This window comes from Hippopotamus amphibius, chromosome X (assembly GCF_030028045.1).
Source record: "Hippopotamus amphibius kiboko isolate mHipAmp2 chromosome X, mHipAmp2.hap2, whole genome shotgun sequence".
NCBI classification, from domain to species: Eukaryota; Metazoa; Chordata; class Mammalia; order Artiodactyla; family Hippopotamidae; genus Hippopotamus; species Hippopotamus amphibius.
Genome location: NC_080203.1, coordinates 18105533 through 18133451, shown reverse-complemented (window position 1 = coordinate 18133451; position 27919 = coordinate 18105533). Strand labels below are relative to the sequence as shown.

Sequence of the window (27919 nt, the reverse complement as noted above, 5' to 3'; positions counted from 1 at the left end):
AGGCCAGGATAGGGTAGAAAGTGACTCCTCCCATTCTTACACCTAAAAAGACAATCACAGATTTTTTTTCCTGTCCTTCCCCTCAAAGTTGGGCTTGGAGGGTTTGAAGGTTAAAGTACTCAAGGCAAGAATGCCTCTCCCATGGAACATATTCTTAGTTCTGTTAAATTGGAAACTGACATTGATCATTGTCTCCCGACCATTGTTAGGCCTTTGGGCAGCAAAACTGATAGCTGACCACTAAGGTTATAATTTAGGTTCTAGACGGGGACTATGGCCAGACTGAGCTCACCTTTCAGTGATAAGGTGGCTGATAGCACTGTGTTACCCTGTGTTGGGCGAAGCATTTCTTCATCTGAGCAAATCAGCAGTGGCTGTTGGCTGTGGAAAAAGTGATGGATTATTTTAATCAGTCTGTTTGTCCAAGCAGATAAATCCTACTCCCTTCTCTCCACAGCTCTACGCCCCAGGAGGCTGAAAGCCATAGACTGCGTTACTGTGGTTTTCTTGCTCTCTGGCTAGCAGATAGGTTTGGTCAATGGGAGGCAGCAGGCAGAAATTAAAGAGCGGAAGGAAACAGTATAGTCCGTACTTCTGAGACACAGTGTCAGGCACTTTCCAATCAGCCTCTGATTCCTGAGCCTCACCTGCATCCGGATTCTCTGTTAAGGTTACATACAGTCTCTGCAAGCGTCTCTTGAGAAAATTCCTTTAGGAGGATCCCAGCCAAATCTCTCTCTGTCTCTCTCTATCTATCTGTCTCTCTCTGTCCCCCTCTGCCAGCCACTCCCCTTTTGAATTTCCTATTTATGATTCTGACTTCTGGAGAGACAAATCAAGCCCTCCAAGTGGACACCTTGAGACCTCGTGCTCCCAGTACGTGAGGGATATTTTCCTCCTGTACACTCAGCACATCACTGAACCTCTGTGAGGAGGGCCTCTCTGGGCTTGAACCCACCCAGACTCCCACGTGAGTCCACACCCTCACCACCTCCCCCCCCCCGCCCCCGTGGGTGAGGGGTCAGAGGTCACACGAGTGCGAGTGATGCCTCCGTCACCAGTCCGTGCCGCCCCTGGGATATGTGCAGTATGGGTACCAATTGCTCTGGGGAGTCAGCCAGGTCTGAGACCAGAGAGACTTCCAGCCGAAAATCTCACTGGTCAGCAGGCTTTCCCGCACCCCCACTGCTCCTGCTGCTCAGCTCTCCCTGTCCTCCCCTCAGCTTAGTTCCCACTCTGAGTGCCCAATTTCCCACGTACTTCCCTTTTCCAATATCTCCCAGTGAGCATCTGACTTTCCCAGCACATCCCTTTGGGGAGCTCTCTTGGTGGGCGCCCTCACACAGTCTTTTTGACCTACAGGCTGGTCTCACTTCAGTCGGGTGGATTTTCTTCACCCAGCTGTGGCCTCAACAGGTGTGCTTCACATGGCACAAATAAAGGGACCTGGGGATTCCACTCCTTTGGGGATAATAACAAGAGCAAGTACCTTTAGAAGGTCTTGAAGATATGATGTTCCCATTTTTAAATGCCTTGTGTTCTGATATTTTTATATTAAATAGAACCAACAGAGACTATTTGGTGCTGCAGAATATCTAAATGATATTCTCGCGAGCATCAAAATTTAAAAAAGAGTATCCTAAATGCTTCCCCCCCCCTCCACTCATGGCCTGTTCTTAATGTCTTCTCACCAGGATAAGCAACCAGGTTTTAGAGGGGAACACAGTGGATATCTTTCCAAAATGCCTAGGGGACAGGAGACTTGGGTCCTTCAGTAACCTAGAACTCACATAACTATTCCCTTGCTTTTTTTCGGATTAAAAATGAAAGAAATCTAACATGAAGTGTGATCTCCCCATCTCTGCTGTGTCTGAGAGCCCCTGCATAGACTGTTAGGATGAATAGAATCCCCTCTCCAGGGTAACCCAGGAAAACTGTATCAACATAAAAACATATCCAACTAAAAATAGTGACAGGCACCTTTTATTTTGACAGGTGAAACAAGGGAGGAGTCTGTTATCCTACATTTTTTTCTAAAATTACAGACAGGCATAAGCAGGTAGCTTTTATGACTTTTTGGCAACAGCCAACTCCACCCTTGGTGTGGCTTATGTCAGCATCCACAGCCACTTGGACAAATCCACATCACTTCTGTGTCTCCCCAGTTGCCTATTAATTAAAAAGATCAGCACATTTTTGGGGGGTTTCTTGGATTTCACACATTTTTCTTTTTCATCCTTGGTGGCCAATGTAGGCGTGTTGGGACTGACTTCAGAGGTTCCTTCATCCATGACTGGTTGACAACACAGGTGGCTTCAGGAAGACGGCACAACTAGGATGTTCTGAAAAAGATGATGAAAACCACTTAATCCAGTGGACCCAGGGGCCTCTTACCCTCACAACCTCCCTGCCACACAATCACATCACTTCTCTATAAGCAAATGACAGTCCCATACCTTTCCCCTTTTCTCTAGTAGGGTTGGGTTTCATCAGGTGGATTAGTATGGTGATGGTACAAAACAATATTACATTATCCTGGTAAGTCTAGATACCTTGCATCCCAGACATCTCAGGTTTCTCTGGAAGAAGTGTCCTCAAGAGCCAGCAAGAAGGGAGAATTCTATCTCTCCCTGTCTTATTCTGAGTGCCAGGGCCTGATCAGTCAGACCCAAGACGAGTCATGATGATTCACAATGACTCTCAGAACTCTATGACCGCATGCCGTGGATACCATCACCTAGGTTATCTCTGGTGCAAGGCCAAACAGTGAGTGACTGAGAGGTGCTGGAAAAGGAGCAGATACTACCCATATTTGGGTACAATCTTCATATATGTTCCCTGGAGAGGGTACTCAGTTCTCTTGACTTCAGAGATCTTCCCTAGCTCATTCAAAATCTCTCCATTAAAGTGTCTCCTGTGTGAGGAGTTGGCAACACCCATTGCACATCAATAGGTCCACTGGGCAATATTTAGCAATTTGGCCTCAAGTTCCAAACAGGAACTTAGCCCCAGGTAGAATTTTTTGCTTCCTTCTCAACCTCTGGATACAGCCTTGGCCATAACTCTGAAATTATTGTTATAATGCACAATTCATATCAGAAGTGGGGTGTTTAATTGTAGAAATGTTGGCTGTGAGTAGCCATACTTCTCAAGCCATATTACCTTGCAAGTCTCTGACATAGAACAGTATAGTTAACATTAAATGAGTGATCCTAGTGGGTATTGTCTAGTGGTAGAACCATGGATTCTCACAGGCTATAAGAGGGGTAATGGTGAGGACAGAGCTTTATTGTTGGTGGTGATGGTGTTTTTTTTCTTTTATTAGTGCTGTCCTGAGTCTAACATGACTATTATCATGAAATTTGGTATATTCCTACACTGGTGACCCTAATGTAGTCAATCACATGACAACTGAAGAAACTGAGGCATGGAGGTCTATGAGATGGACTCAGGTCACACACTCCCTTCCTTGAGTGGCAGAGATGGCTCAGTAATCCAGATTTCCTCCCATCCCATACAGAACCATGGAAAAATACTAAGATACTGTGTTCAGTGTCTAAAAGAAATTGGAGAGGGATGAGAACTGTTATTAGTGTACAGAATTTTATTAACAAAGGGAAGTGGGAAAACTGTCTTTTTCTTAAGGGATTGCCTTCCTGGAAAAACCAGGGCAAGTAGATCAGGAAAGGTTGGTTGATATAAGTTAAACACATAAAAAATAAATAAATTTTGCATACTCTTCTAATAATTAGGAAATATAATAGAAATAAATATAATAGAAATAAAATGTCATATTCAAATTGCTTTATAAAACACCTACAAATATAATTAACTTTTTTTAAAAACAGGTAAAATATATATGAAAATTTTTATGAGCTTCCTCTTTGGACACTAAAATAATATTTTTAAATAACTTTCTTTTGGAAAGGAAGATTAATTTTTGTAATAGTATCAATTCTTCTCTAAATTAATCTATGACTTCAGTGGAATCCCAGTCATAAATCACAACAGGATTTTGATTGCGTATGTGGAGCTGGAGGACTAGATTATAAAATTACCTTGAAGAGGAAATGTAAGGGATTAATCGAAGGGGGAGGTGTCATACTGTATATTAAAAGTTACTCTATAGAATTAGCAATTGAAACAGGAATTGATAAATATGTCTATGGAACAAAACAGAGATTCTAAAAATGTTTTCATATATATGTGGAAATCAAAGAAATGATAAAGCTGGCTTTTCAAATTAGATGTTACCTCAAGGCAGTATCTTGTGACAAAATATGTGCATGTGTATATGTGTGTGTGTGTATGCATGGGCCCATGTGTGTTAGGGAAATGGAAATGCAGGGAGGCGTCTGGGGCCACTTGGTATTTTTCCTACAGGTAATTCTGGATTCCATCATCTTTTTCAGGCCGTCTCAGTTGTGCTCTCTTCCTGAAGCCATCGGTGGCGTCAACCAGTCATGGATAAAGGAACCTCTGAAGTCAGTCCCAGGACGCCCACACCCATCATCAGAAGGAAGGCAGATGAATACCTAAAACCCTCCCTGGCCTCCAAAAACATAATGGGTTTTTTACTCGGTAGGCAACTGGGGAGGCACAGAAATGATGAGGCGCTGATGAAGTGGCTGTGGACACTGACACAAAAAACACCAGGGTGGAGCTGGCCTTTACCTAAAAGTCATGTGACTTACGCACCTATAGTCCTTGAGGATTATGAAAAATGCCAGAAAATGGTGTGGATCAATAAATCTTTCCCCTGATAGAACCATTAAAATCCAAGCTACATTTTCACTTCTTTTTGGTTTGATGTGTGTTTTGTTCATGTGCCTTCGGTACTTCTGACCCTTCTCCATGCTACGGAAAGGCCACAAACATGTGAATTTTGGCTACTCACCTTCGGAGAATGTTTACTTACATAGAGTCTGGGGGATTTTGGAGTTAAGAGGGGCCCTCTTGAGAGAAGCTGAAAAGCTGCTGCGTTTACAAGTGGAAAATGCCCTAATTTACTAGGGGGATTAGGGCTTCAAGAAGGCCACTTGGGGATCTTGATTTGTGTCCCTTGAGGTTTGAGGGAGACTGTGGGGAGAAGTCAGAATCACAAATAAATTTAAAATGGGAGTGACTGGGAGGATAGAGGGAGTTCTCCTCTGTGTGGAGGCTATCTGTCGGGGAACTACAGGGACTCAAGGCCCAGAGATGTGGTCTCCAAAGTAGCATGAAAGACCTCACCAAGGGAAAAAGTTTAAACGGTCAGATTTAAACAGCTGCTAAACTCCATCCAGGTAGGGAGACTGGTTGTGACCTCTTGTTCCTCCCTGTGTTCAACAGACCCTGGGGAACAAGTGGTTGCAAAAGGGGAGGGAAGCAGATGCTGGCTGAGTCCCAGGGGAAGCATCATGCCACACCTTGCTCCCCTTTCCTACTGCAGGCTGCAGCCAGGGTCAAGCCTGAGCTGGGGGAAGGGAGAGGCTTTGACACTGAGAGAAGGTTAGAGTTGTGATTATCACCTTGAACAGGACATACAAACTATTGAACGCTGATCATGTGGAATACTAAGGTCACCAAAGACATTCTATTACCTGATAGTGATCAGAAAAGTCATAAGGCTGACCCTGGGATTGATGATGGGGAGCAGAGAAGGAAGAACCCTGTAGAATGGACTTGGCTGGGGCATTGGGAGGGGTTAGAGAACAAGATTATTCCTTTTTTTATGGGAAAATGATTGTTTTATTTTTATCACAGAGACTAAAGGAAACATTTTTACATAAGAACAAACAACATGAATATAATAAATTGTTTTACCAATAGGACACTATAGTAAAGATGGGCTTCAGCTAATTAAAGTGATACAGAATTAACAGAGCCAAGTTAACATGAAGCATGGCATGAATCAGTGCTTATGGCAGTGGTAACCTTGAACCGTGTCATAACAAAAAAAAAAAGAACAGAAGACACAAAAGTATAAGCTAGCTTAAGTAACAAACCAAATCCCTTTCCTTTGAGGCCTTTTTAAAAAACACTTGCCAAGTTAAAAAAAAAAAAAGGTAAGGGGTTGTGAATTTTCATCTGTGTATAATTTATAGCTAAGCAAAATGCCAGTGACCCTAGCACATCCCAGTCACGAGATACTCCAAGAACACCCCACAAAGCAAAGCCAAGGCTCACAGAATTATACTGAAAATGTCCATAGTTGATTAGAATAAGGCCTGGATACAGCAATATGCATAATAGATTAGCAATCTTTTTCTTACTTGAAATTTCTTTTAAACAACAGTGCAAAACCACTGCCGGTATGTAAATCAGCCAATCAGCAATTAACACAGTTGTATGCATGGAGAGTTTATCTCCTATTCACGTGATATACAGAGAGCAATATAGTCTGGGTTTATAAACTCTGCCATATATGCATCTAAAAGACTATAATAAGCTTTAAGAGGTGAATAATCAAATCCCCAAAACTGTACATTTTTATCACTGCTGTTAAAATACCATTGTTTGGTAAATTATAAGCAATTTCCTTCCATTGTCTCTCTGCTTCATAACAACCAAACATAGGAGGTTTTCCAGTGCTAGATGACCGGTTTATTATAAAAGGATATAATGCAGGAACAGCCAGACAGAAAAGATGCATAGGACCAGGTTTGAGGAAAGGACATAGAGCTTCCATGCCCTCGCCAGGCACGCCACTCCCCCTGCATCTCCATGTGTTCACCAACCTGGAAGCTTGAAAATTATTGGCCTTGACCTTTGCTTGTTCGACATAAGAGTCCCACAGACATAAGAATGGAAAAACCCAAATTCAGGATAGTGTTTACATGAGGGACAAATGTAGTCACTGTGTTTGAAGTTTTATTTCCTTAGCTGGGAGGTGAATATACAGACATTCCTTATACTGTTTCCCACACATTCTATACGTTTCCATATTCCTGATATACTTCATCAATAGAGAAAAAGGGAGATAATGAGGCAAGCAGTGATGCCCAATAGAAAAATAATGGTATAGGGAATATCTTTCAAATATCGGTGGAAAATAACCTGGAGCCTAGAATTCTACTTCCAGCCAAACATTGAAGTGCGGGGGTGAGGTAAATGCATTTCCAGGAAGCAGACCCTGAGACAGACATGTGACTACAAATAGCTTACTTGAGAGGGAACCACAGGGAGCAGTGGGGAAATGAGACTTGGAAGGCAGCCAATTAAGGGGGATGATCTAGCAGGTGGGCACTGTGGGCAACTGGAGCTTAATCAGGGAGTGGGGAACTATGGTGACTGTGTAGAATGCACCTCAGATCCATCTCAAGCATGGAACAAGGAGGCTGGAGTATGTAGCTGCCAAAACCCCGGCCATTATTTAATAAACCTACTTCCGGGTAATAAATTTCTCACTTTGGGTCATGTTCAGCATGCGCCAAGGGTGAGGGGGAAAAAACCCTCAGGTGGAGGGTCATGGGTGATTGTAGAAAGCAGCCTAGTGGGTGTAGGGGTGAGACCTGGCTTTGAAGAGCCAGAATCAAAATACATAAGTCAAGGTCAGAATCTTTTTGACATTGTCTGCTGTACCCTACCCACTGATTGGGTGAAATTTTCAGTAAACTGGAATTACATTTCCTCTCTCAAGCTGAGCATGTATTAAACGTCTTACCAGTTAGCATTTTAGTTGAAAATTGGTTTCAGGAACCGCAGTCCCAGAGAATTTTGAGATGAGTTTTCAGCTGCCTGAGGAATGTTTCATTGTAGACCTTAAAATCTTCTTTCAGAGAAAAAGAGAGAAAGACTTCTGTGGTCTGTCCTGACTGAAGATGCACTCACTGGGTGGGTGGGCATGGGTCTCTCCCTGGGATTTTATGAAGACTTTGGGCTGCAGGAGTCAGCAACTCAGTCCTTGGCATCCAGTCTAGAGGGCCCCAAGCTGCAACGTGTCACATCCTCCCTGAGGGGTTCCTCAGGGTGCGGAGGTCAAAGAAGCTCCCCTGGTCTTCCACAGCACCTGGAACTTTTTTATATCCCTATTATTAAGCTCCGTGTTAAGGAATGAGTCGCCCATTAGGGTGTGAGCTACTCCCACCCAGCCACGCTCACCCTCATCCCAACCACTATACTGTCTCCATAGTGTAGTTATCAAAAGTGGGATCTGGCTGCTCGCTGCACTGAAGCCAATAAAGAGGCAAGGTTGGTGGAAAGGAAAGTTTGCTTTACTTTGGAGGTTGGCAACCGGGGCAGGGGGGTGGGGAGAACTCCTGTCCAAAGGCCAACTCGACTCCACGCCACTGACAATCAGTGGGCAAGTGTTTCAGGAGTGTATAGGCAGAGGGAGGGGGCTACATGCAGAAATAGCACAGTCAGCTCTGACAGTCATCTTGAAATTGCTCATATAGTGATCTAATCAGCATCATCTTGATTGTTTTAGGTACAGTTAACCTTCAGTTCCAGGATCAGTTTGTTCCCACTTCCTTGAGGCCATTTCTTGGAATTGTGCAAGATGGAGCAGCTCATGTCATGGCTACAGTTTGGTCATCATGTAGTTAACTTCTTCCACTTGGTGGGGGTTTCAGTATCTCTAAGACAGCTCACAGGATCTCTAAGACAGCTCAGAATATTATCTATAACCCTTGCGGAGGAACTAAAGCTCCTTGAGCTTGCTTAATGACTAAATTATTATTATTTTGTCCTGTTTGACTATTTCCCTTTGCTTCTACATTTTCTCACTTCTCTGATTAAACGTATTCTTTGACTGAAGTTTTTCTACAGACAAAAGGCAGGTGGAAGACATGGGAGCAGGGGGAGGGAAGGACCATAAGATCCTGCTCTGTTTCAGTGTGTATTCCTCTCTTCAGACAATCTCAGAAATGCTGTTCTGGGTGGTGAGCAGCTTGGAAGGGACTGAGGAGTTACATGAGCAGAAGGTCAGTGACATTTGGGGTATTATTACCAACTAGACTCCATTTCAGCCTAGCAGAGCCACAGGTGGCAACAGATGGCCTTCCCAAGCATGTGATGCAAATCCAGTAATCAATCTCTGTCACAGTTCAGATGTGGCTTGGATGCCTAGCTCCACTGGCTGCCCAGTCAAGTGTGCGGTGTCTTCACTCAGCTGTTGGAGATTCTCTGAGCTAATACCATCCACAGACCAGGGAGAACTTGGGGATGGTTCAACCTCCCACCTTAACACCCCCAGAGGGACTCAGTGGCAATACAAGGTGCCCTCTCTGGATGGAGGGGGCCTAGGTTTGGGGAAAGAGACATAATGGGAGGGAGGTGTTAAACACCCTCAATAGAAAGGTATGACCTACAGGGCAAAAACCAAGAGAAAACTTTGAGAGTCTTGGAGGACTTTTCACATCTGCTTTCCATTTGGGATCAGCAAGCGTAAACAAACAAACCAATACACACTCATAAACAAACAGGCAAGTTGGATGTTTGCTCCTGACTGAAAGCTGAGGCAACACTACAGTTCACTTTAAGTGTTTCTTCACTCTTAAGGAATATTAACCCTGTTGCTTGATGTGCTATGTCACAAAACTAGTGTCTCATATACTTTGAATTTTTTTACTTGTGAATAATTCTGGATTAGCGGTCCACAAGAGACTTTTTACACTTGAAGTTCACAGGATCACCAAGCACTGTTGCACCTCAAGTAGGTGGAGACAAATTTGTTGTCACCTTGTTGGCATGGGGCAGCACCTAAGTCCACACCTCCTCTATCTCCTTACACAGGGAAAATGAACATCTTTAAGATGTTGGGCCATCCTATTTCAGACCTGGGTATGCATTTGTGTTTGGTTAAGTATTCTTTTAGATCCCCTCTTTAGCATTTCAAAATGTTATTGCAGTGACTTTTACCATTTTTCAAGTATATTCCTAACACTATTTCCTTTTAATTGCTTTTCCGAATTGAGTCATTAACAGTACCATCTATTTTAACTGATTATTTTCCAAATTATGTGAAAGACTAAAGAATATATATTAATTTGTACTCAGCCACACAAATGAATTCAGATATAACCTGTAATGGTTAGTTTTCCCTCCTTCAATTGGTTAATGTCTTAATTATTTCTTTCCCTTATTCTCATGTATGGAAATGTTTGTCATATTTGGAAAGCATCCAACACCTCTTTTGTCTTTCGTTTTCTATACTGATAATCTTCTCTTGGTCTCTTAAAATAACAAATTAAGAGATTTCTTATCATTTAACCCTCTTTACATTAAGTGGTCATGGTGCAATATTCTTTAAATATTCTGCTGTGAATTATAGTGACTAATATTTGGGCCTTTCTTATTATGATGCAAGGCAACTGCACCTACTACCAGCATGAGATACTTCTCCAGCTGAGAGATGCATAGATAAGTAAGAAAATGTTTTCACAGAACTGCACCCAAGTTGTGTCCAGGTCCGAGGGTCGGCAAAGGGTACATTAGGGCTGAGGAATGGAAGGGGTGAAAAGGGAGGTTTCCTCAATTTCAAGAAGAGGAACTCTCTTCTTCACGTGCTGCAGGCTCAGCCCTAACCCTTTAAAGCACAAAGTACTGGGCCCCTCCCCTGGGCCCCGCCCCTGCCCGACGGCACGCCTTGGGAAAATTCGGCCCCGCCCCCTCGACTACAGGCCGCCCCTCAAGAGCCCATTAGCCACGCCTCTTTCCCCTTCGTAGGGCAGGGTCCTGGTTCTTTCCCAAACTAGCTCCTGTGCACTGCAGACCACAGCCTCGTGGGCGGAGCCCGTACCACTCCAGCCTCCCGCTACCTGAAACCTCCGCTCCATCCTTCAGATTCTGACCCAGCCGCCTCGAGGGGGAGTTAGCCCCGCCTCTTTCCCCTACTCCCGCCCCGCCCAACTGGCCGCAACGTCAGACCTGCGCAATAGCGACCGCCAGGCTATGTGGGCGGAGCCTCTCTGTGCCAGGTACCGCCCGTGTCCCCGCCCACCCATGGCTCGGGCCCGCCTCCGCACGCACGCACTTCCCGCCACGCCTCCTCGCCGACCTCTACGCAGCCTTGCTGAATCCCGCAAAGCGAGCAAAGCACGATGGACGGCCGGGTGCAGCTGATCAAGGCCCTCCTGGCCCTGCCCATTCGGCCCCAGACGCGTCGGTGGAGAAACCCGATCCCCTTCCCCGAGACGTTTGACGGCGACACCGACCGGCTCCCGGAGTTCATCGTGCAGACGGGCGCCTACATGCTCGTGGACGAGACCCTGTTCACCAACGATGCCCTGAAGGTGACGTTCCTCATCACCCGCATGACCGGGCCGGCCCTGCAGTGGGTGATCCCCTACATCAGGAAGCAGAGCCCCCTCCTCAACGACTACCGGGGCTTCCTGGCCGAGATGAAGCGGGTCTTTGGATGGGTGGAGGACGAGGACTTCTAGGCCGGGAGCCCCTCGGGCCTGGGGGCGGGTGCTCGGGGGAGGGTCCGCCGCGCCAGTCGCCGCCGCCGCCGCCCAGCTCGCCACAGGCGGCGTCCTCCCGCCGCGCCTGCCCCGTCCCTCACCTTCGGGTCGCCGCGATCTCCCCCGCGCTCGTGTCCCCTCCCGCGTAGTGCTTGCCTTTGTTCCAGGAATAGCGCTCCAGGTTCCCGCCGCCGCCGCCGGGCCTGGCTCTGGAGCGGCCGCCGCCCTCTCGGGCCAGCCCGGCCCCTCCCCTGCACACTTGGACTCGGTCGTGCGCTCCAGCTGCAAGCCGGGCTCCTGTTACACACTGGACAGACCACTCACAGCCCGGCCGCTGCCAACCGCCCGCCCCCTGCCAGACCCCCAGGCCCGCATCCAGGTGCCCAGAGGCCTGCCCTGCCGCCGCCGCCGCCACCACCATCCGCCGCATCCCGCCGACAGCCTGCAGCCTTTGGCGACCCGGACTCACCCGGGAGGTGTCTGAGCTGGCCACAGCCTCTGGACAATGATTCCAACAGCTCGCCACCGCCCTGGAGGGGCCGGCCAGCCTTGCACCTTCGGTGGGACCCAGTCACTCCCTCCTCCCAGAGACATCTTCTGCTCCTGCCAGGTGGCCGCCAGGTCCCAGGGGTGCCTGGAAGCCAAATCCAGTCACCCATTGTCTCCTGTGGACCTGTTAGTTTCGCCCAGAATCCAGTTCTCTTCTGAATGTGCAGCTGTCTCTCTGATGTGTGCCTTTTGTTCAATACAGTAACCCCTGCACTCTGCCCAGCTCTTCTACACTACCTGGACACACGTCTTTTCCTTATTTTCAATAAATGTCAGACGCTGTTCAAAAAGAAATTGAGTCTCAGTGAATAAGGCAGGTCTCCCTCCCTGGTCCAGTAAGTGGGGTCCATGACTTGCTCAGGAGGTACGTCGCCTGTCATTCTGTGGCTGATGTGGAGTCTTGCATTATCCGACGGAAAATATAGCCCTGTGGGGGTCCTGGTGATGGAGACCCCACTGGTGATCATTCAGTCCCCGATGCTGACTCTTCCAAACCCCTCAGTTCCGTGCCCCTTGGGAAATGGATCTTGATGTGGTTTTGGCCAAGGCGATGTAAGGGGAAATCAGCTAGGAGGCTTTGGGAAAAGAGTTGCTCGTTTCCAAAAAGCTGCTTGCAAGCACAATACCTAATTTTTACAAACCATGAATCCCGCACACTTGTTGGTGAACACCTGTCAAAGTTTTAGTTAATCCATTATTCGGAGAACCAGCAGAATGACAGGTGGTTCAGAAAAAGCATTTACATTTATAGCGCCTTGATTGTTAAGTGGAGGAGAAGGGAGTGCAGAACCGCCCTCTTAATCTGGGTAGAAACCAGGCTGAGAGCCTGCAGGAGAATGAAATCATAACTTTCTCCACTGGGCAGAAAAGCAAAAAATGTGACTCCTTACCGTTTCTCTTCATGCTACTCTATTAAATCTTGAGCGCAGAAAAAAAGCCTCTGCTACTTCATCTATGGCTGGGACAGATGATAGATGATCCTCAGATGGGTTTATAGGGCAGCTCCCTGGTGTGATGTTAAAAGGCCGTTTAATCAACTCTGCCTGACTTTTAATTTGGGTTATTTTTCCAGAATACATGAAGGAGTTGGGAAAAGGCTGAGCTTAGTTCATGCATGGGTTGGCTTAATATGTGGTAGAAAGCAAAAATGGACCATGACTGCAGGACAAAGAGGACTGAAGCTCACAGGCCAGTCCTTCGACTTCTCTGCCTCCTGCTTCTAGATCCTTTGGCTTTTGACCTTACGTTAAATTGGTGTTTAATCACCCTTAGCCTTTCATTGTCTTTCTGCAGTTCATCAATAGCCTTGTGTGACAATCATCTATTTTCACAGTCTTTATAATTACTACTTACTCTGGACCACTCAAACTCCGGAGATATTGCACCTTCCAGGAAATTTCCTTCCATTGGTGTCCAATCTCAGTTTACCACTAGCAAAAGTTTTGACAATTGCACTATGACCACATCACAGGGGTTATCAGTACATTGCTCATCCCATTTCTAGCCAGCTGGCTGGCAATTGTGCTCCAAAGTCCTATTTCATAATCTGCTTCTTAGGACCACTTCTAGAACCAAATATTACACTTGTAAGTTGCCCCAGAAACAGATCTCATAAACTCTTGTAGGAAAGTGAGGGAAGCAGGTTTGAGTAAAGGGAGAAGTTGAAGAGCTATGCAGCTGCAAAAGAGGCCTTAGCTGATCCTACAGGAATATCTAAAGCTAGGATGGCCATTCAGAAAAATTATGAATGGAGGAAAGGAGACCGGGCCTTTGTACCTCCATATTGACTAGTCATTGGATATGGTCTTACCTGGAGGAAGTAGTATACCCATGGGCAGGGCGGCTCCCTCCAACCCATTATAATTCCTAGGGAGTGATTCAGCTGTGACTCTCAGCAGCCTATACTCCTAAAGGCTGGGGGAATGAGTGCCTCAATCATAGAGGTGGGATCTGGGCAGTGCATTACATCATCCACTTCACTGATCAAGAGGGGAATAGAATTAACACGATGGAACATAATTCAGCATTTAAAAGGAATAAGATAAATTTATGCCAGCCGATTTGGAGAGATTTTTGCAAGGTTTTGAAATACAATATGCAGAAAATTGCATAATGTGCCACCTTTTTTGTTAAATAGACATTAACCCCCAAAGGCTTACACATCAATAAACACACCCCCCACACACACACATTATTAGCTATGTATGAAGAAAAATATAGAAATATACAAACTAGGTTGTTAGTATGGGTCACAAGAGGTGGGAAAGGGTTGATCCCAGAGATGGAGTAGGGACTTCTGTGGGGACCCCCACAAAAAAGGAAAGAAAAAAAGTTGCACTAAAATGGGAGGGGGTTAAACTGTGTCCTTGAAAACTGGAAAATCTGCAGAAATTTGTGAGTGATAGTCTTTTTTTTTTTTAAGAACTTTTATTGAGATACAGTTAACAGACAATAAACAGCATATATTTAGAGTGTACAATTTGGTGTCCCAATCTCCCAATTCATTCCCCCCCAACCCTCCCCACTTTCCCCACTTGGTGTCCATGTGTTTGTTCTCTACACCTGTGTCTCTATTTCTGCCTTGCATTTCCTCTTTCATAGTTGTTAGCATTTGCCTTATGTATTGAGGTGCTCCTATATTGGGGAGATGTGTATAAAAACAGATGCTTGAACTTGGTGTACCCCCAAAAAATAATAAATAAATAAATAAATAAAATTAAAAAAATAAATAAATAAAAGAATGAGGATAAAATATCTTTTCAGAAAATGAAAGACAGAATTTTCCCCAATATATCATTATTAAAAGAGTACATCTAAATGATATACTTTAGAAGAAGAAAAATGATACCAGTAAAAATGTCTGGGATGAAAGAAGGGATGATAGGCAAAAATCTAAACAAACAATAGTACAAATATTTAATTTTAAGGTTTAAAAAAAAGAATGAAGCTAAAGTAATGACAAGAAGAGTAATTACCCTGGAGGTGATTATTTGTAACTAAAAGGTTCTAAGCTCCTTGCATTCTTTCATTACTTTCTTCTCCTAGTTAAGAAGTTATATTCTCTATTTCTATTCTTTTAGTGGTTCCTCTGAAATGTGAACATTCATATTTAACCATATAGAAAGTTAACCAATACAAGAAAATTAGAACAATATAACAGACTCTTAGACTCTGACTATACCAAGTACTAGTGAGAAAATGGGAACACATATATTGAAGGTAAGAGCGTAAATTAAGAAATATTTTGGAAAACAACTTGGCAGTGCCTTTAGATTAGGTTCCCTATAAGCTGACTTTGACCAAGGACTCATATAAAAGTAATACATATCGGGAGGGGGCGGGGGGTGAAGGGGAAACTGAGAAGAAGCGAGAGAGTAGCACAGACATATATATACTACCAACTGTAAAATAGTCAGTGGGAAGTTGTTGTATAACAAAGGGAGTCCAACTCGAGGATGGAAGATGCCTTAGAGGACTGGGGCAGGGAGGGTGGGGGGGACTCGAGGGGGGGGCGTCAAGGAAGGGAGGGAATATGGGGATATGTGTATAAAAACAGTTGATTGAACCTGGTGTACCCCCCCCAAAAAAAAAAAAAAAAGTAATACATATCAAGAAGTAGTCCAAAAAAATACACAGACAGGAAAGTGGGGAAGTGGACTGGGGGGAAGGGAAGAGAGTCAAGCAATATTTTGTTATCAACCAAAGTCTCATAGAGGATCACTTTGGCACAATCCAACAGGGGAGCTGTGTAGGCAATGTAGGTCACACCTCAAGAGTTGTCTTAATCAGGAGCAAGAGAACTGAGGTATTTATACCTACATAACCATCAATCATTAGCTATGGCTTAAATTACAAGATACTGGCTCTTCATGCTTACAAAGGGGATTCTGGTCTCCTGTGGGCAGTCCCGTGAGAAAGAGCCACAAATTCTGGCTATTGGGGACAAAAGCACAGGGGAGCTGAGGTGCATGAAAATGGTCGAATGTTCCAAAAGGGTAAAAACAGAGCATTAACAGCATCTGCTTCAATGGGCATTAGTTTTAATACTCAATACCATGAAAAATAATATGCCTGCCCCTCTGGCCCTTCTTACAGTTATTTGAACTGTGTTTAAATACACCTGCTTAAAATACCTGGAGTATATTCTTTTGTTTGTAGATATCTGTTTCTCTATCTGTGCCATTATGAAGGAGTAGTCGGAAATATGGACCTCATCTAAGACGATGATGAAATAAGCTCATGTGAGTGAGGCGCATCTGACATTTCTTGGTACATATAAGGAAATCAATACACATAAGTCTTCATCACTTTTAGTACTAAATATTAACATGTTTTATTTTAGGCAGAGTGGACAGGGCTGGCCCGGCTGCCTTACACAGCAAGTTCTTTCCTCCTCATCTTTATGGCCTTGATTACATAAATTGTGTGGATATCGATTCATCAAATAATGGGCTCAAATGACCCCTGGTGGTCTGAGGTTCCAGGATTTCCCAGGAGTGCCCTACTCAATGCACTCAGCTATCTAGTGACCTGTTAAAACCGGACATTCAGGCAGAATATCCATTTAACTCATTTAGGAGATAACTGGCTGGTTGAAGAGAGAAGGACTCTGGATGCAGCCAAGGTGATAGTTCCATTCAAGTAATGATAGTACACAAAAGAGCTGAGAATGGTGGTTATAGTCAAGGTGTTATCCAACTTTGGCTTCCAAGATAGGCTGTCTCTGCGTGAGTCCATGAAGGTAGAACAAACTGGAGTAGTGGAGCCATGGGGAAGATTAAAGAATCTTCCAAGTTGAAAGTCAGTTTGAATGTTCATATCCTTTAACCCTATATTCTCTAAACAACCAGTCCAGAACCACTTTAGACTAAATCCTCTGCTTAAGATCTTTTGGTGGATGTGACCGTGGGTTCCAAATTTGTGGGTAGTTACATCTGAAGTTTTGTTTGATGTTCGATCCTTTTATTCTCTCTCAACATCTCATGGCAGGTATTCTTTCTTTTTTATTCAATATGCTACTTGGCAACTTTGCTAACTCATTACTTGAACATACTTGTATTTCTTCTTTTGGGAAGGTGGGAACCCCTCATTGCTATAGACGTCCCTGGATTTTGAAAAGTTCTCAATTCAACTTCACCATTGTCTTCATCCATAGAATATCATTTGGCATCCAATATCTGAAAGCTAATTGATAGGCTTTCATATTACAAGTTAAATACTGCTCCTTATAGAGACTTAATGACAAAAATTCTAGCTGTATTATTTTCATACTTTCAGATGTCAACTATCTATGCCAACCTCATTGCTTCAGGATGAGAGTGGGGTGTGAAAGTCGAAGTAGAAGGATTCCAAATGTCTTGATTATGGTAGGGTAGAAGAGCAGAGAGGCAGAAAGTATACATATTCCAAAAGCGTCATCTTTTTGGTGACAGAGGTGAAGCAGGACAAAAGAGCACATTTTATTGTGGGAAAGAGTATCATTGGAATACTGTATCTTGTTTGAAAATCTTAAATTTCATAATGACAGGGGCAAAGAGACATTCCCTCACACTACTAGTGAGAATGCAACTTGAAAATCTTTCTGGGGTGAGATTTTGATGGGTCAAAATAGAGTTATATAGACTTTGATCTATACATTCATTTTAGGATTCAAGCCTAGTGACCTTACAAAGAATGTGTTTGCTTCTAGTGAGTGCAAATATGCAGCCCACCACACAGTGCACAACAGGTATGGCTGCAGTCTTTAGCTCAAGACCTAAATTCAGGCTTACTATCCGTAGGTCCAACAAGGCTCTAAAATTCTAAATGTTTCCCCTCTGATCATGTGACAATATGCTCTTAGCTGCCATAAGACATGAAGAAACAGAAACAGCAGGGAGAGGAAAATAGGTTCTGGGATCAGCGGGGCACTTGAGGCAGGGCCTCTGCCACCAGAGGGCTAAAGAGGGCAGGTGATTGGAGTTAGGGCAGTGGCCTCTGGGTTGGAGGAGAGGGGCCCCACTGAAGTGGGAGTCCAGGGCAGAATGGATGTGCTGACTGTCTGCAGGGGATCAATAAGAGGGTGGGCATGAAGAGCACCTGGGATGAGTTGGGGGACAGCAGTGAATCGCACAAGGAGACCAAAAGGAGCAGAGTACTGGGAAGGTTAGGAGCTCTAGTCCAGGCCAGCGGCTGCTGAGTCCAGCCAGGCAGCCTTCTCTGGGCCACGACCTCCCTTATCATGATGTCAGGGATTTCCTCCACACACAAACATAAACACAAAGTGCAGGTACTTTCAGTCCGGGATCTGTGACTAGCTGCTGTGCTGGGAAGGTAGAGGGGGGTCTTGATTGCCCTCACTGTGTGTTAACTGATAGGCTTCTTTTCTTCCTTCCTGTTCAGGAATGCCATTTCCCCATGCCACTAAATAGTCTAACATCATGATGGGCTTTCATTTTACTTTATTTTCATTTTATTTTATTTCACTGAGTATGTGCTTTGACTGATCTTTGTCCTTTCCATACCCAGTCTCATTAGATGTGCTATGTCTCATTGTAGACTCCTTACTGCTCAGAACTGCTTGATATAAACTGAAGTAGTCACAGTACTCCCATGATGGAAGCCAAAGTGGTATGTCAACCCTGTAGATGCAAGCAGGGCATCAGATCCCTGCAAAGGCTACTGGAGGAAGTTTGGGTGCACCCAGGATTCCTGGTACTCACTCTCTCACCCTGCTCCTTTGACTCCCTCCAAGTTTCTGGTAGACAGATCACGGACACTCACAAAAGGTACGTTTGGAATCCCCTTCCTTACTCCATCTCCACCCTAAGGCTGCTTTGTGTATAGGGGTACACCTAGGCCACTGGGATTAAGGGAAGAATGAGGTATTTTATCAGTATATTCCACAAGGATTTCCCTGAAACCTGAGCATCCCCTGGGACACTGAACCACCCAAAGGCCACTTTTTCCCATGTTAAATTTCTGTGGATTTCAGTGTTACAAAATTTATCTTAATTATGTTTCAAGTCATTATTGGCCCCAAGCACAAACAAAAAAGGTTAATTTCATTTTTCTCTTGTCCCTCACAGTCATCTTCCCTTATGTCAGCCTTCATATTTCTCTCTCCTTCTGAGGTAAGGCTTCTTGGTTAGGTATTGAGGCAATTGCTAGAACGAGATGAGGGAAACAAACTGAGAATGACAACTGCAAAGGGGGAGACTGTAAAGTTATGAGAAAAACCCTCCCTTCTGCCTTAAAAATGCCATTCCCTTGGATCAGTATGGAAACTTGCTAAGATGTTCATGACTTTTTTTCCTTTTAAAAAGAACTTTATTCAGATATAATTAACATACAATAAACTGCATATATTTAAAGTGTACAACTTGATATTTTTTATTGGTAGGCTATTTTATACATATTAATGTATATATGGCATGATTAATTCTTGCAAAATATTGCCTCTCCCTAAGACATTTGTATCATGAGAAAGGAATTGGGATGATACAACTAGTGTAGACCGAGGAACAATCCCTCACAGAGCCATTCTAATAGGAGGAAGAAAACTGCAGGGGCATTTTTGTCGAGAGAGGTAGGGGGTTGCCAACACTATTCAAAGGATAACCAGTCATCCCAGCCCATTCTGCCTACCTCAAGAGCCAGGTGGACACAGACTGTAAGGAATATACTGGAATCTACTCCATAAAGTAAACTGCTTCCAAGCACTTTTCAAACAACTTCAGCAGAATCTATGTTTAGAACCAAACAATGAATGTGCTTAACACAATAGTCTTTCATACCTATCCAGCAAGGTTGACTGCCAGGACCTTGAGTTGGAACCTCATAATTAGATGCTTTCAATTATTTTAAGAACCTGTGACTCATAAAACTCCATCTTGTTAAGCGATTCAAATTTTGCCTCTCACTTTAAGACTTTAACCTACTACATGCCAAATGCAAGATAATGATGTTTCCACTATTTCTGGTGATAAAAAACATTCTGATACAAAATGAGGATAATGAACTTTCAGTTCCACATACAGCGCTAGGAATCAGTGCACAAGTTTACCTGCTCAAATGAAGAGTCAATAAAATGAAAAAGCACTGTAGTGATTGATTCTTCTCTGCCCTGTTCTGAAGAAAATCACCCAAATTAGAAATGAGGCAGAGTCAACTGAGTGTCGTCCTATAAGTCCATCTTTTTATCTGACTCTACTGGGAAATTTAACTTCTCCCAGACATAGACAAAGTACCAGCACTGGTGATTTAATGGGGTAGCATGAAGAGAAACGGTAAGGAGTCACATTTTTTGCTTTTCTGCCCAGTGGAGAAAGTTATGATTTCATTCTCCTGCAGGCTCTCAGCCTGGTTTCTACCCAGATTAAGAGGGCGGTTCTGCACTCCCTTCTCCTCCACTTAACAATCAAGGCGCTATAAATGTAAATACTTTTTCTGAACCACCTGTCATTCTGCTGGTTCTCCGAATAATGGATTAACTAAAACTTTGACAGGTGTTCACCAACAAGTGTGCGGGATTCATGGTTTGTAAAAATTAGGTATTGTGCTTGCAAGCAGCTTTTTGGAAACGAGCAACTCTTTTCCCAAAGCCTCCTAGCTGATTTCCCCTTACATCGCCTTGGCCAAAACCACATCAAGATCCATTTCCCAAGGGGCACGGAACTGAGGGGTTTGGAAGAGTCAGCATCGGGGACTGAATGATCACCAGTGGGGTCTCCATCACCAGGACCCCCACAGGGCTATATTTTCCGTCGGATAATGCAAGACTCCACATCAGCCACAGAATGACAGGCGACGTACCTCCTGAGCAAGTCATGGACCCCACTTACTGGACCAGGGAGGGAGACGTGCCTTATTCACTGAGACTCAATTTCTTTTTGAACAGCGTCTGACATTTATTGAAAATAAGGAAAAGACGTGTGTCCAGGTAGTGTAGAAGAGCTGGGCAGAGTGCAGGGGTTACTGTGTTGAACAAAAGGCACACATCAGAGAGACAGCTGCACATTCAGAAGAGAACTGGATTCTGGGCAAAACTAACAGGTCCACAGGAGACAATGGGTGACTGGATTTGGCTTCCAGGCACCCCTGGGACCTGGCGGCCACCTGGCAGGAGCAGAAGATGTCTCTGGGAGGAGGGAGTGACTGGGTCCCACCGAAGGTGCAAGGCTGGCCGGCCCCTCCAGGGCGGTGGCGAGCTGTTGGAATCATTGTCCAGAGGCTGTGGCCAGCTCAGACACCTCCCGGGTGAGTCCGGGTCGCCAAAGGCTGCAGGCTGTCGGCGGGATGCGGTGGATGGTGGCGGCGGCGGGGCAGGCCTCTGGGCACCTGGATGCGGGCCTGGGGGTCTGGCAGGGGGCGGGCGGTTGGCAGCGGCCGGGCTGTGAGTGGTCTGTCCAGTGTGTAACAGGAGCCCGGCTTGCAGCTGGAGCGCACGACCGAGTCCAAGTGTGCAGGGGAGGGGCCGGGTTGGCCCGAGAGGGCGGCGGCCGCTCCAGAGCCAGGCCCGGCGGCGGCGGCGGGAACCTGGAGCGCTATTCCTGGAACAAAGGCAAGCACTACGCGGGAGGGGACACGAGCGCGGGGGAGATCGCGGCGACCCGAAGGTGAGGGACGGGGCAGGCGCGGCGGGAGGACGCCGCCTGTGGCGAGCTGGGCGGTGGCGGCGGCGGCGACTGGCGCGGCGGACCCTCCCCCGAGCACCCGCCCCCAGGCCCGAGGGGCTCCCGGCCTAGAAGTCCTCGTCCTCCACCCATCCAAAGACCCGCTTCATCTCGGCCAGGAAGCCCCGGTAGTCGTTGAGGAGGGGGCTCTGCTTCCTGATGTAGGGGATCACCCACTGCAGGGCCGGCCCGGTCATACGGGTGATGAGGAACGTCACCTTCAGGGCATCGTTGGTGAACAGGGTCTCGTCCACGAGCATGTAGGCGCCCGTCTGCACGATGAACTCCGGGAGCCGGTCGGTGTCGCCGTCAAACGTCTCGGGGAAGGGGATCGGGTTTCTCCACCGACGCGTCTGGGGCCGAATGGGCAGGGCCAGGAGGGCCTTGATCAGCTGCACCCGGCCGTCCATCGTGCTTTGCTCGCTTTGCTGGATTCAGCAAGGCTGCGTAGAGGTCGGCGAGGAGGCGTGGCGGGAAGTGCGTGCGTGCGGAGGCGGGCCCGAGCCATGGGTGGGCGGGGCCCTAAAGCTCCGCCCAGATAACTTGGCGGTATCTAATGCCCACGCATGACCATGGGGCCATCCTAGGGCCAGAAAGGAGGGGGAAGGTGCGCCGTGTTGGAGGAGCGGCGGAACTTAACGCCCTCTCGAGGAGAGAGAGTGGTACCAAAGAAGCCGGGCCAAGGGTTCTTTAGGCGGGCGGTGGGCATGGTCCGGGATCAGCGGAGGAGCCTGGAACATGGCTCTGTACAGTGAGCGAGGAGAGGAGAGGGTCCCTGCACAGGGAGTTGAGTTGTCCTCCCACTTCCTCCCTTCTACCCCTCTGTCTCAGCCCTAGCGTATCGTCAGCCTCTTGAATGCGGTTCTGTGAACACATTTTCCTGTTTATTCATGGATCTCTCAATCAGAGAAGTGTCGCGCCGCTGACTGTAGATTTCGTTGCCTTGCAGCATAATGGAATCCCCAAATATTAGCCAACATAATCCAGAGCAGTATATTCAAAGAATAGTGCACCATGACCAGGGAATGTAAAAGAGACTTAAATTTTAATATGTTACAATGCTCGCTGGAAATTATCTGCCAGTTGCCCACTCTATAGGCATTTCACAACACTGCAGCTTGCTTTTATGGTCAGCAGAAGATGGAAAGTGACTCAGCTTGCAAGATGGAGTTGTGTATAATGTAACATAATCATAGGGGTGACATTTCATCGTCTTTGCCATATTCTATGGTTTAGAAGTAAGATACAGTCCGCACCCATACTCAAAGGCATCATCAGGAGGTTGGGATCTTGAGGGCGAGTCTAAAGTCTCTCTGCGCCAGTATGGATGTATGTTCCACAGTTCGGTGATTCATTAATCAGTTGAAGGGCATTTGGCATGTTCAGAGTTTTTAGCAATCAAAAATAAATCAGCTATAAACAGTCAGATTTTTATGTGAGCATATATATTCATATCTCTAAGGAAAATGTCTAGAAGGAAGATTTCTATGTCATATGATTTAAAAAAAACTCATCAAACTAGGAATAGAAGAAAAATCCTCTATCTCATAAAACCTACAGCTAACACACTTAAATGTGAAAGCCTGAATGCTTTTCACCCTTAGATCAAGAAGAGAAGCTGCCTACTCTCACCACTTCAATTCAATATTGTACTGGAGGTTCCAACCAGTGCAATAACAGAAGGAAAGGAAGGAAGGAAGGAAGGAAGGAGGGAGGGAGGGAGGGAGGGAGGGAGGGAGGGAGGGAAGGAAGGAAGGAAAGAAAGAAAAGAATGAAAGAAGACAAAGCCTCAGAAGGCGTCTAGATTGGCAGGAAAAGAGAAGGCAAACTCGTTATTCAAAGACCACTTGATCGTGTATATAGAAAATGGATTCTCTAGGATCTAGGATCATCAAAAACTACAAAGTAGAACTAACAAGTGAATTTAGCATGTTTGCAGAACACAAGGTGAATATACAGAAATCAATTGTTTCTAGTAACAAAGAAGAGAACTTTAAAAAAGTATTTTGTTGTTGTTGGTTTTTTGGCGACTAGGCTTAAAGAGTGTGATTTTAGTTCCCTGACCAGGGATCGAACCCGTGTCCCCTGCAGCGGGAGCAGGGAGTCTTAACCACTGGACCACCAGGGAAGTCCCAGAAACTAAGAAAGATTTTAAACACCATAAAAATGTGAAAATTTTAGAGTTGTTTGATAAAAAATGTAAAAATACAGAACTTGTACACTGAAAAGTACAGAACATTCCTGAGATAAATGACAGAAGATCTCAGTAATGGAGAGATATATGTTTATGGGTTGGAAAACAATATTTTTAAGGTATCAATTCTCCCTAAATTAATCTATAGATTCAAAGTCTCAGGACAATTTTTAATATGTAAAAAGTAACTGATTCTTCATGGAAATAAAATCAAGAATAAACAAATAGGACCTAATGAAACTTCAAAGCTTTTGCGCAGCAAAAGAAACCATAAACAAGACTAAAAGGCAACCCTCAGAATGGGAAAAAATAATTGCCTATGAAACAACGGACAAAGGATTAACCTCCAAAATATACAAGCAGCTCATGCAGCTTAATACCAAAAAAGCAAGTAACCCAATCCACAAATGGGCGGAAGACCTAAATAGACATTTCTCCAAAGAAGACATACAGATGGCCAACAAACACATGAAAAGATGCTCAACATCACTCATCATCAGAGAAATGTAAGTCAAAGCCACAATGAGGTATCACCTCACACCAATCAGAATGGCCATCATCACAAAATCTGGAAACAACACATGTTGGAGAGGGTGTGGAGAAAAGGGAACTCTCCTGCACTGTTGGTGGGAATGTAAGTTGGTACAGCCACTATGGAAAACAATTTGGAGGTTCCTTAAAAAACTACAAATAGAACTACCATATGATCCAGTAATCCCACTCCTGGGCATATACCCAAAGAAAACCATAATCCCAAAAGAAACTTGTACCATAATGTTTATTGCAGCACTATTTACAATAGCCAGGACATGGAAGCAACCTGAATGCCCATCAACAAATGAATGGATACAGAAGATGTGGCATATATATACAATGGAATATTACTCAGCTATAAAAAGGGATGAGATGGAGCTATATGTAACGAGGTGGATAGACCTACAGTCTGTCATACAGAGTGAAGTAAGTCAGAAAGAGAAAGACAAATATTGTATGCTAACTCACATATATGGAATCTAAAAATGGTACTGATGAACTCAGTGACAAGAACAAGGACGCAGATACAGAGAATGGACTGGAGAACTCGAGGTTTGGGAGGGGCTGGGGGGTGAAGGGGAAGCTGAGACGAAGCGAGAGAGTAGCATAGACATATATATACTACCAACTGTAAAATAGATAGCCAGTGGGAAGTTGATGTATAACAAAGGGAGTCCAACTCAAGGATGGAAGATGCCTTAGAGGACTGGGGTGGGGAGGGTGGGGGGGACTCGAGGGGGGGGGAGTCAAGGAAGGGAGGGAATACGGGGATATGTGTATAAAAACAGATGATTGAACTTGGTGTACCCCCCAAAAAATAAAAAAAATTAAAAAACAAACAAAAAAAAAGTGATTCTAAAACTCATATGGAAACACAAAGGACACACAATGACTAAAACTAGTTTGAAATAGAACTAACTTGGACGACTAATACTATTTAATTTCAAGATTTATGATAAAGCTACAGAAATTAAGACAGTGTAATATTGTCATCAAGATAGACAAATATGTTAATGGAACAGAATATAGACTCCAGAAATAGACCCACACATACATGGAGGTGTAATGCAAATCAGTGGAGAAAGGATAGTCCTTTCAACAATGATACAGGAACAATTAGACATCCATCTACAAAAAAATAAATTTCTATCAATACTTTATACCATACACAAAAATTAACTCAAAATGTTTCATAGATATAGTGGTCAAACCTAAAATTATAAAACTCCTGTAGAACACAGGAAAAAACATGCACAATCTTAGATTAGGCAAAGATTTCTTACCTATGACATGAGAAAGGTCATCCAGAAAAGGAAAATTAGGTAAACAGGACTCCAGATTAAAGTTTGTGTTCTTCAAACAACACTGTTAAGAGAAGGCACAGGCTGGGGTGGGGGGGGGAATATGTGTAAATCGCATATCTTTATAAGACTTGAATACAACTCAACAATAAAAAAGTAAACAATCCAACAAAAAAGGAACAAAATATTTGAACAGACACGTCACAAAAGATATATATATATATTACTTGCCATATATATAAATGGCAAGTAAGCACACAAAAAAGATGTTCAACATCATCAATAATTAGGAATTGCAAACTAAAACCACGAGTTACCATTTCACATCTACTAGAAGGGCTACGATAAAAACAGACCACAACCGAAACCAAAACAAAACAAAACCTGACAATACTAAGTGTCATTGAGTTTGAAGAACAAATTAATTACTCATCTATTGCTGATGGGAATACAGAATAGTAGAGCCACTTTGGAGCCAACATTTTTGGTATCTCATTAGGTTCCTTCATGCAACTTTGCAGAATATAATTCCTCCTCTCTTGAGATAACCACTATTCTGAATTCTACAAACATTTAGTTTTGCCTATTCTTTTATTGTATTTTATTTATTTTAATTTATTTTTGGCTGCATTGGGTCTTTGTTACTGTGCATGGGCTTTCTGTAGTTGCGGCAAGTGGGGGCTACTCTTTATTGTGGTGCTCGGGCTCCGCAGTGCAGTGGCTTCTTTTGTTGTAGAGCACGGGGACTCAGTAGTTTGGGCTTGCGGGCTCTAGAGTGCAGGCTCAGTAGTTGTGGACCACAGGCTTAGTTGCTCTGCGGCATGTGGGATCTTCCTGGACCAGGTCTCAAACCCATGTCTCCTGCATTGGTAGGCAGCTTCTTAACCACTGAGCAACCAGGGAAGTCCCTAGTTTAGCCTATTCTTGACATTGATATAAAAAATAATCATATAAGCATATACTATTTTGTCGCTAATCATCAGGCAAATGCAAATCAAAACCACAATGAGCTATCACCTCAGGCTCATCAGAATGGCTGTCATCAAAAAGAACACAAGGACTTCCCTGGTGGTGGAGTGGTTAAGAATCTGCCTGCCAATGCAGGGGACACAGGTTTGATCCCTGGTCTGGTAAGATCCCACATGCTTCAGAGCAACTAGGCCCAAGCGCCACAAAAACTGAGCCTGAGTGCCACAATTACCAAAGCCCTAGAGTCTAGAGCCCATGTTCCGCAACAAGAGAAGGCACTGCAACGAAAAGCATGTGCACCACAACAAAGAGTAGCCCCCTCTTGCTAGAACTAGAGAAAAGCGGGTGCACAACAGAGACCAAATGCAGCGAAAAATAAAAATAAAAAATTAATTAAAAAAAAGAATATAACATACAACACAGGGAATATGGCCAATATTTTAAAACAACAAAAAATGGAGTACAACCATTGAAAATTGTGAATCACTATATTATACACCTGTAACATATATAACACTATACATCGATGACAAAATAAAATATGATAATAAAAATAATTTGATATTTTTCAGGAAAAAATATTCACTGTCTTGGGCTCTGCCCCTGGCCCCTGCCAATCCTCAAGCTCCACCCAGAGATCCCTTAACCCCCCACCTCCTCGAGAGGCCGTTAGCTCCGGCCCCTCCTCCTGCACAGAACCTTTGCCCCACTCACTGTCACACGCTGTGCTCCGTTGTTGCGCATGCGCACTAGAGACCCCCAGGCCATTAAAATTTCCTTATATTCCCTGGTCATGGTACATCATTCTTTGAATATGCTGCTCTAAATTATGTTAGCTAATGTTTGGGACTTTTGCATTAATGTAGCAGGGAACCACATCTGAATCGTGGGTGCCAATAATCTCTGGCTGAGAGATGCATGAGTAAGCAGTAAAATGTGTTGACAACAGAACCTTACACAAGGGGCGTCCAGAGGCCGAGGGTCCTACAAGGAACTCGGAAGGCCGAGTGGCCCACAGGGAGGCTGTGCACCAGGCCTACTTCTCTACTGCGGAGCACTTACACCCCCCTCCCCCCCTTCCGCCCCCGGTGCAGCGGGCTCGGTCCTCACCACTTATCAGTACCTGTTTTCAGCTCCTCCCTTGGCCCCAGCCCCTCGCTCGCAGACTCCTTTAGGAAATCTCTGACCCGCCCCTCGGATTCTGACCCCGCCTCTTTCCCCTACTCCCGCCCCGCCCAACTGGCCGCAACGACAGACCTGCGCAATAGCGACCGCCAGGCTATGTGGGCGGAGCCTCTCTGTGCCAGGTACCGCCCGTGTCCCCGCCCACCC

General features: G+C 44.9%; 1 protein-coding gene and 1 pseudogene across 2 annotated transcripts; both read right to left on the bottom strand.

The window, feature by feature from the left end:
- Positions 1-1998: 1998 nt before the first annotated feature.
- LOC130842522 (embryonic testis differentiation protein homolog B-like) lies at positions 1999-27772 on the bottom strand. Of its 2 annotated transcripts, none has more exons than XM_057719181.1 (3): positions 27711-27772; positions 25601-25682; positions 1999-2342 (listed from the first exon to the last, which is right to left on the bottom strand). In XM_057719181.1, exon 3 carries the CDS (start codon positions 2289-2291, stop codon positions 2109-2111), a length of 183 nt encoding a protein of 60 aa, XP_057575164.1. In that variant the 5' UTR covers positions 2292-2342; positions 25601-25682; positions 27711-27772; the 3' UTR covers positions 1999-2108. The 2 variants fall into 2 exon arrangements, with proteins under 2 accessions (XP_057575164.1, XP_057575163.1); XM_057719180.1 differs by having other exon boundaries at positions 25601-25702; positions 27711-27768.
- Positions 5423-6670, bottom strand: LOC130841380 (dolichyl pyrophosphate Man9GlcNAc2 alpha-1,3-glucosyltransferase-like; annotated as a pseudogene).
- Positions 27773-27919: the final 147 nt, after the last annotated feature.

Bases quoted from the DNA above. Each gene is read 5' to 3' on its own strand.
- LOC130842522 (XM_057719181.1), bottom strand. From the start codon at position 2,291: ATGGATGAAGGAACCTCTGAAGTCAGTCCCAACACGCCTACATTGGCC.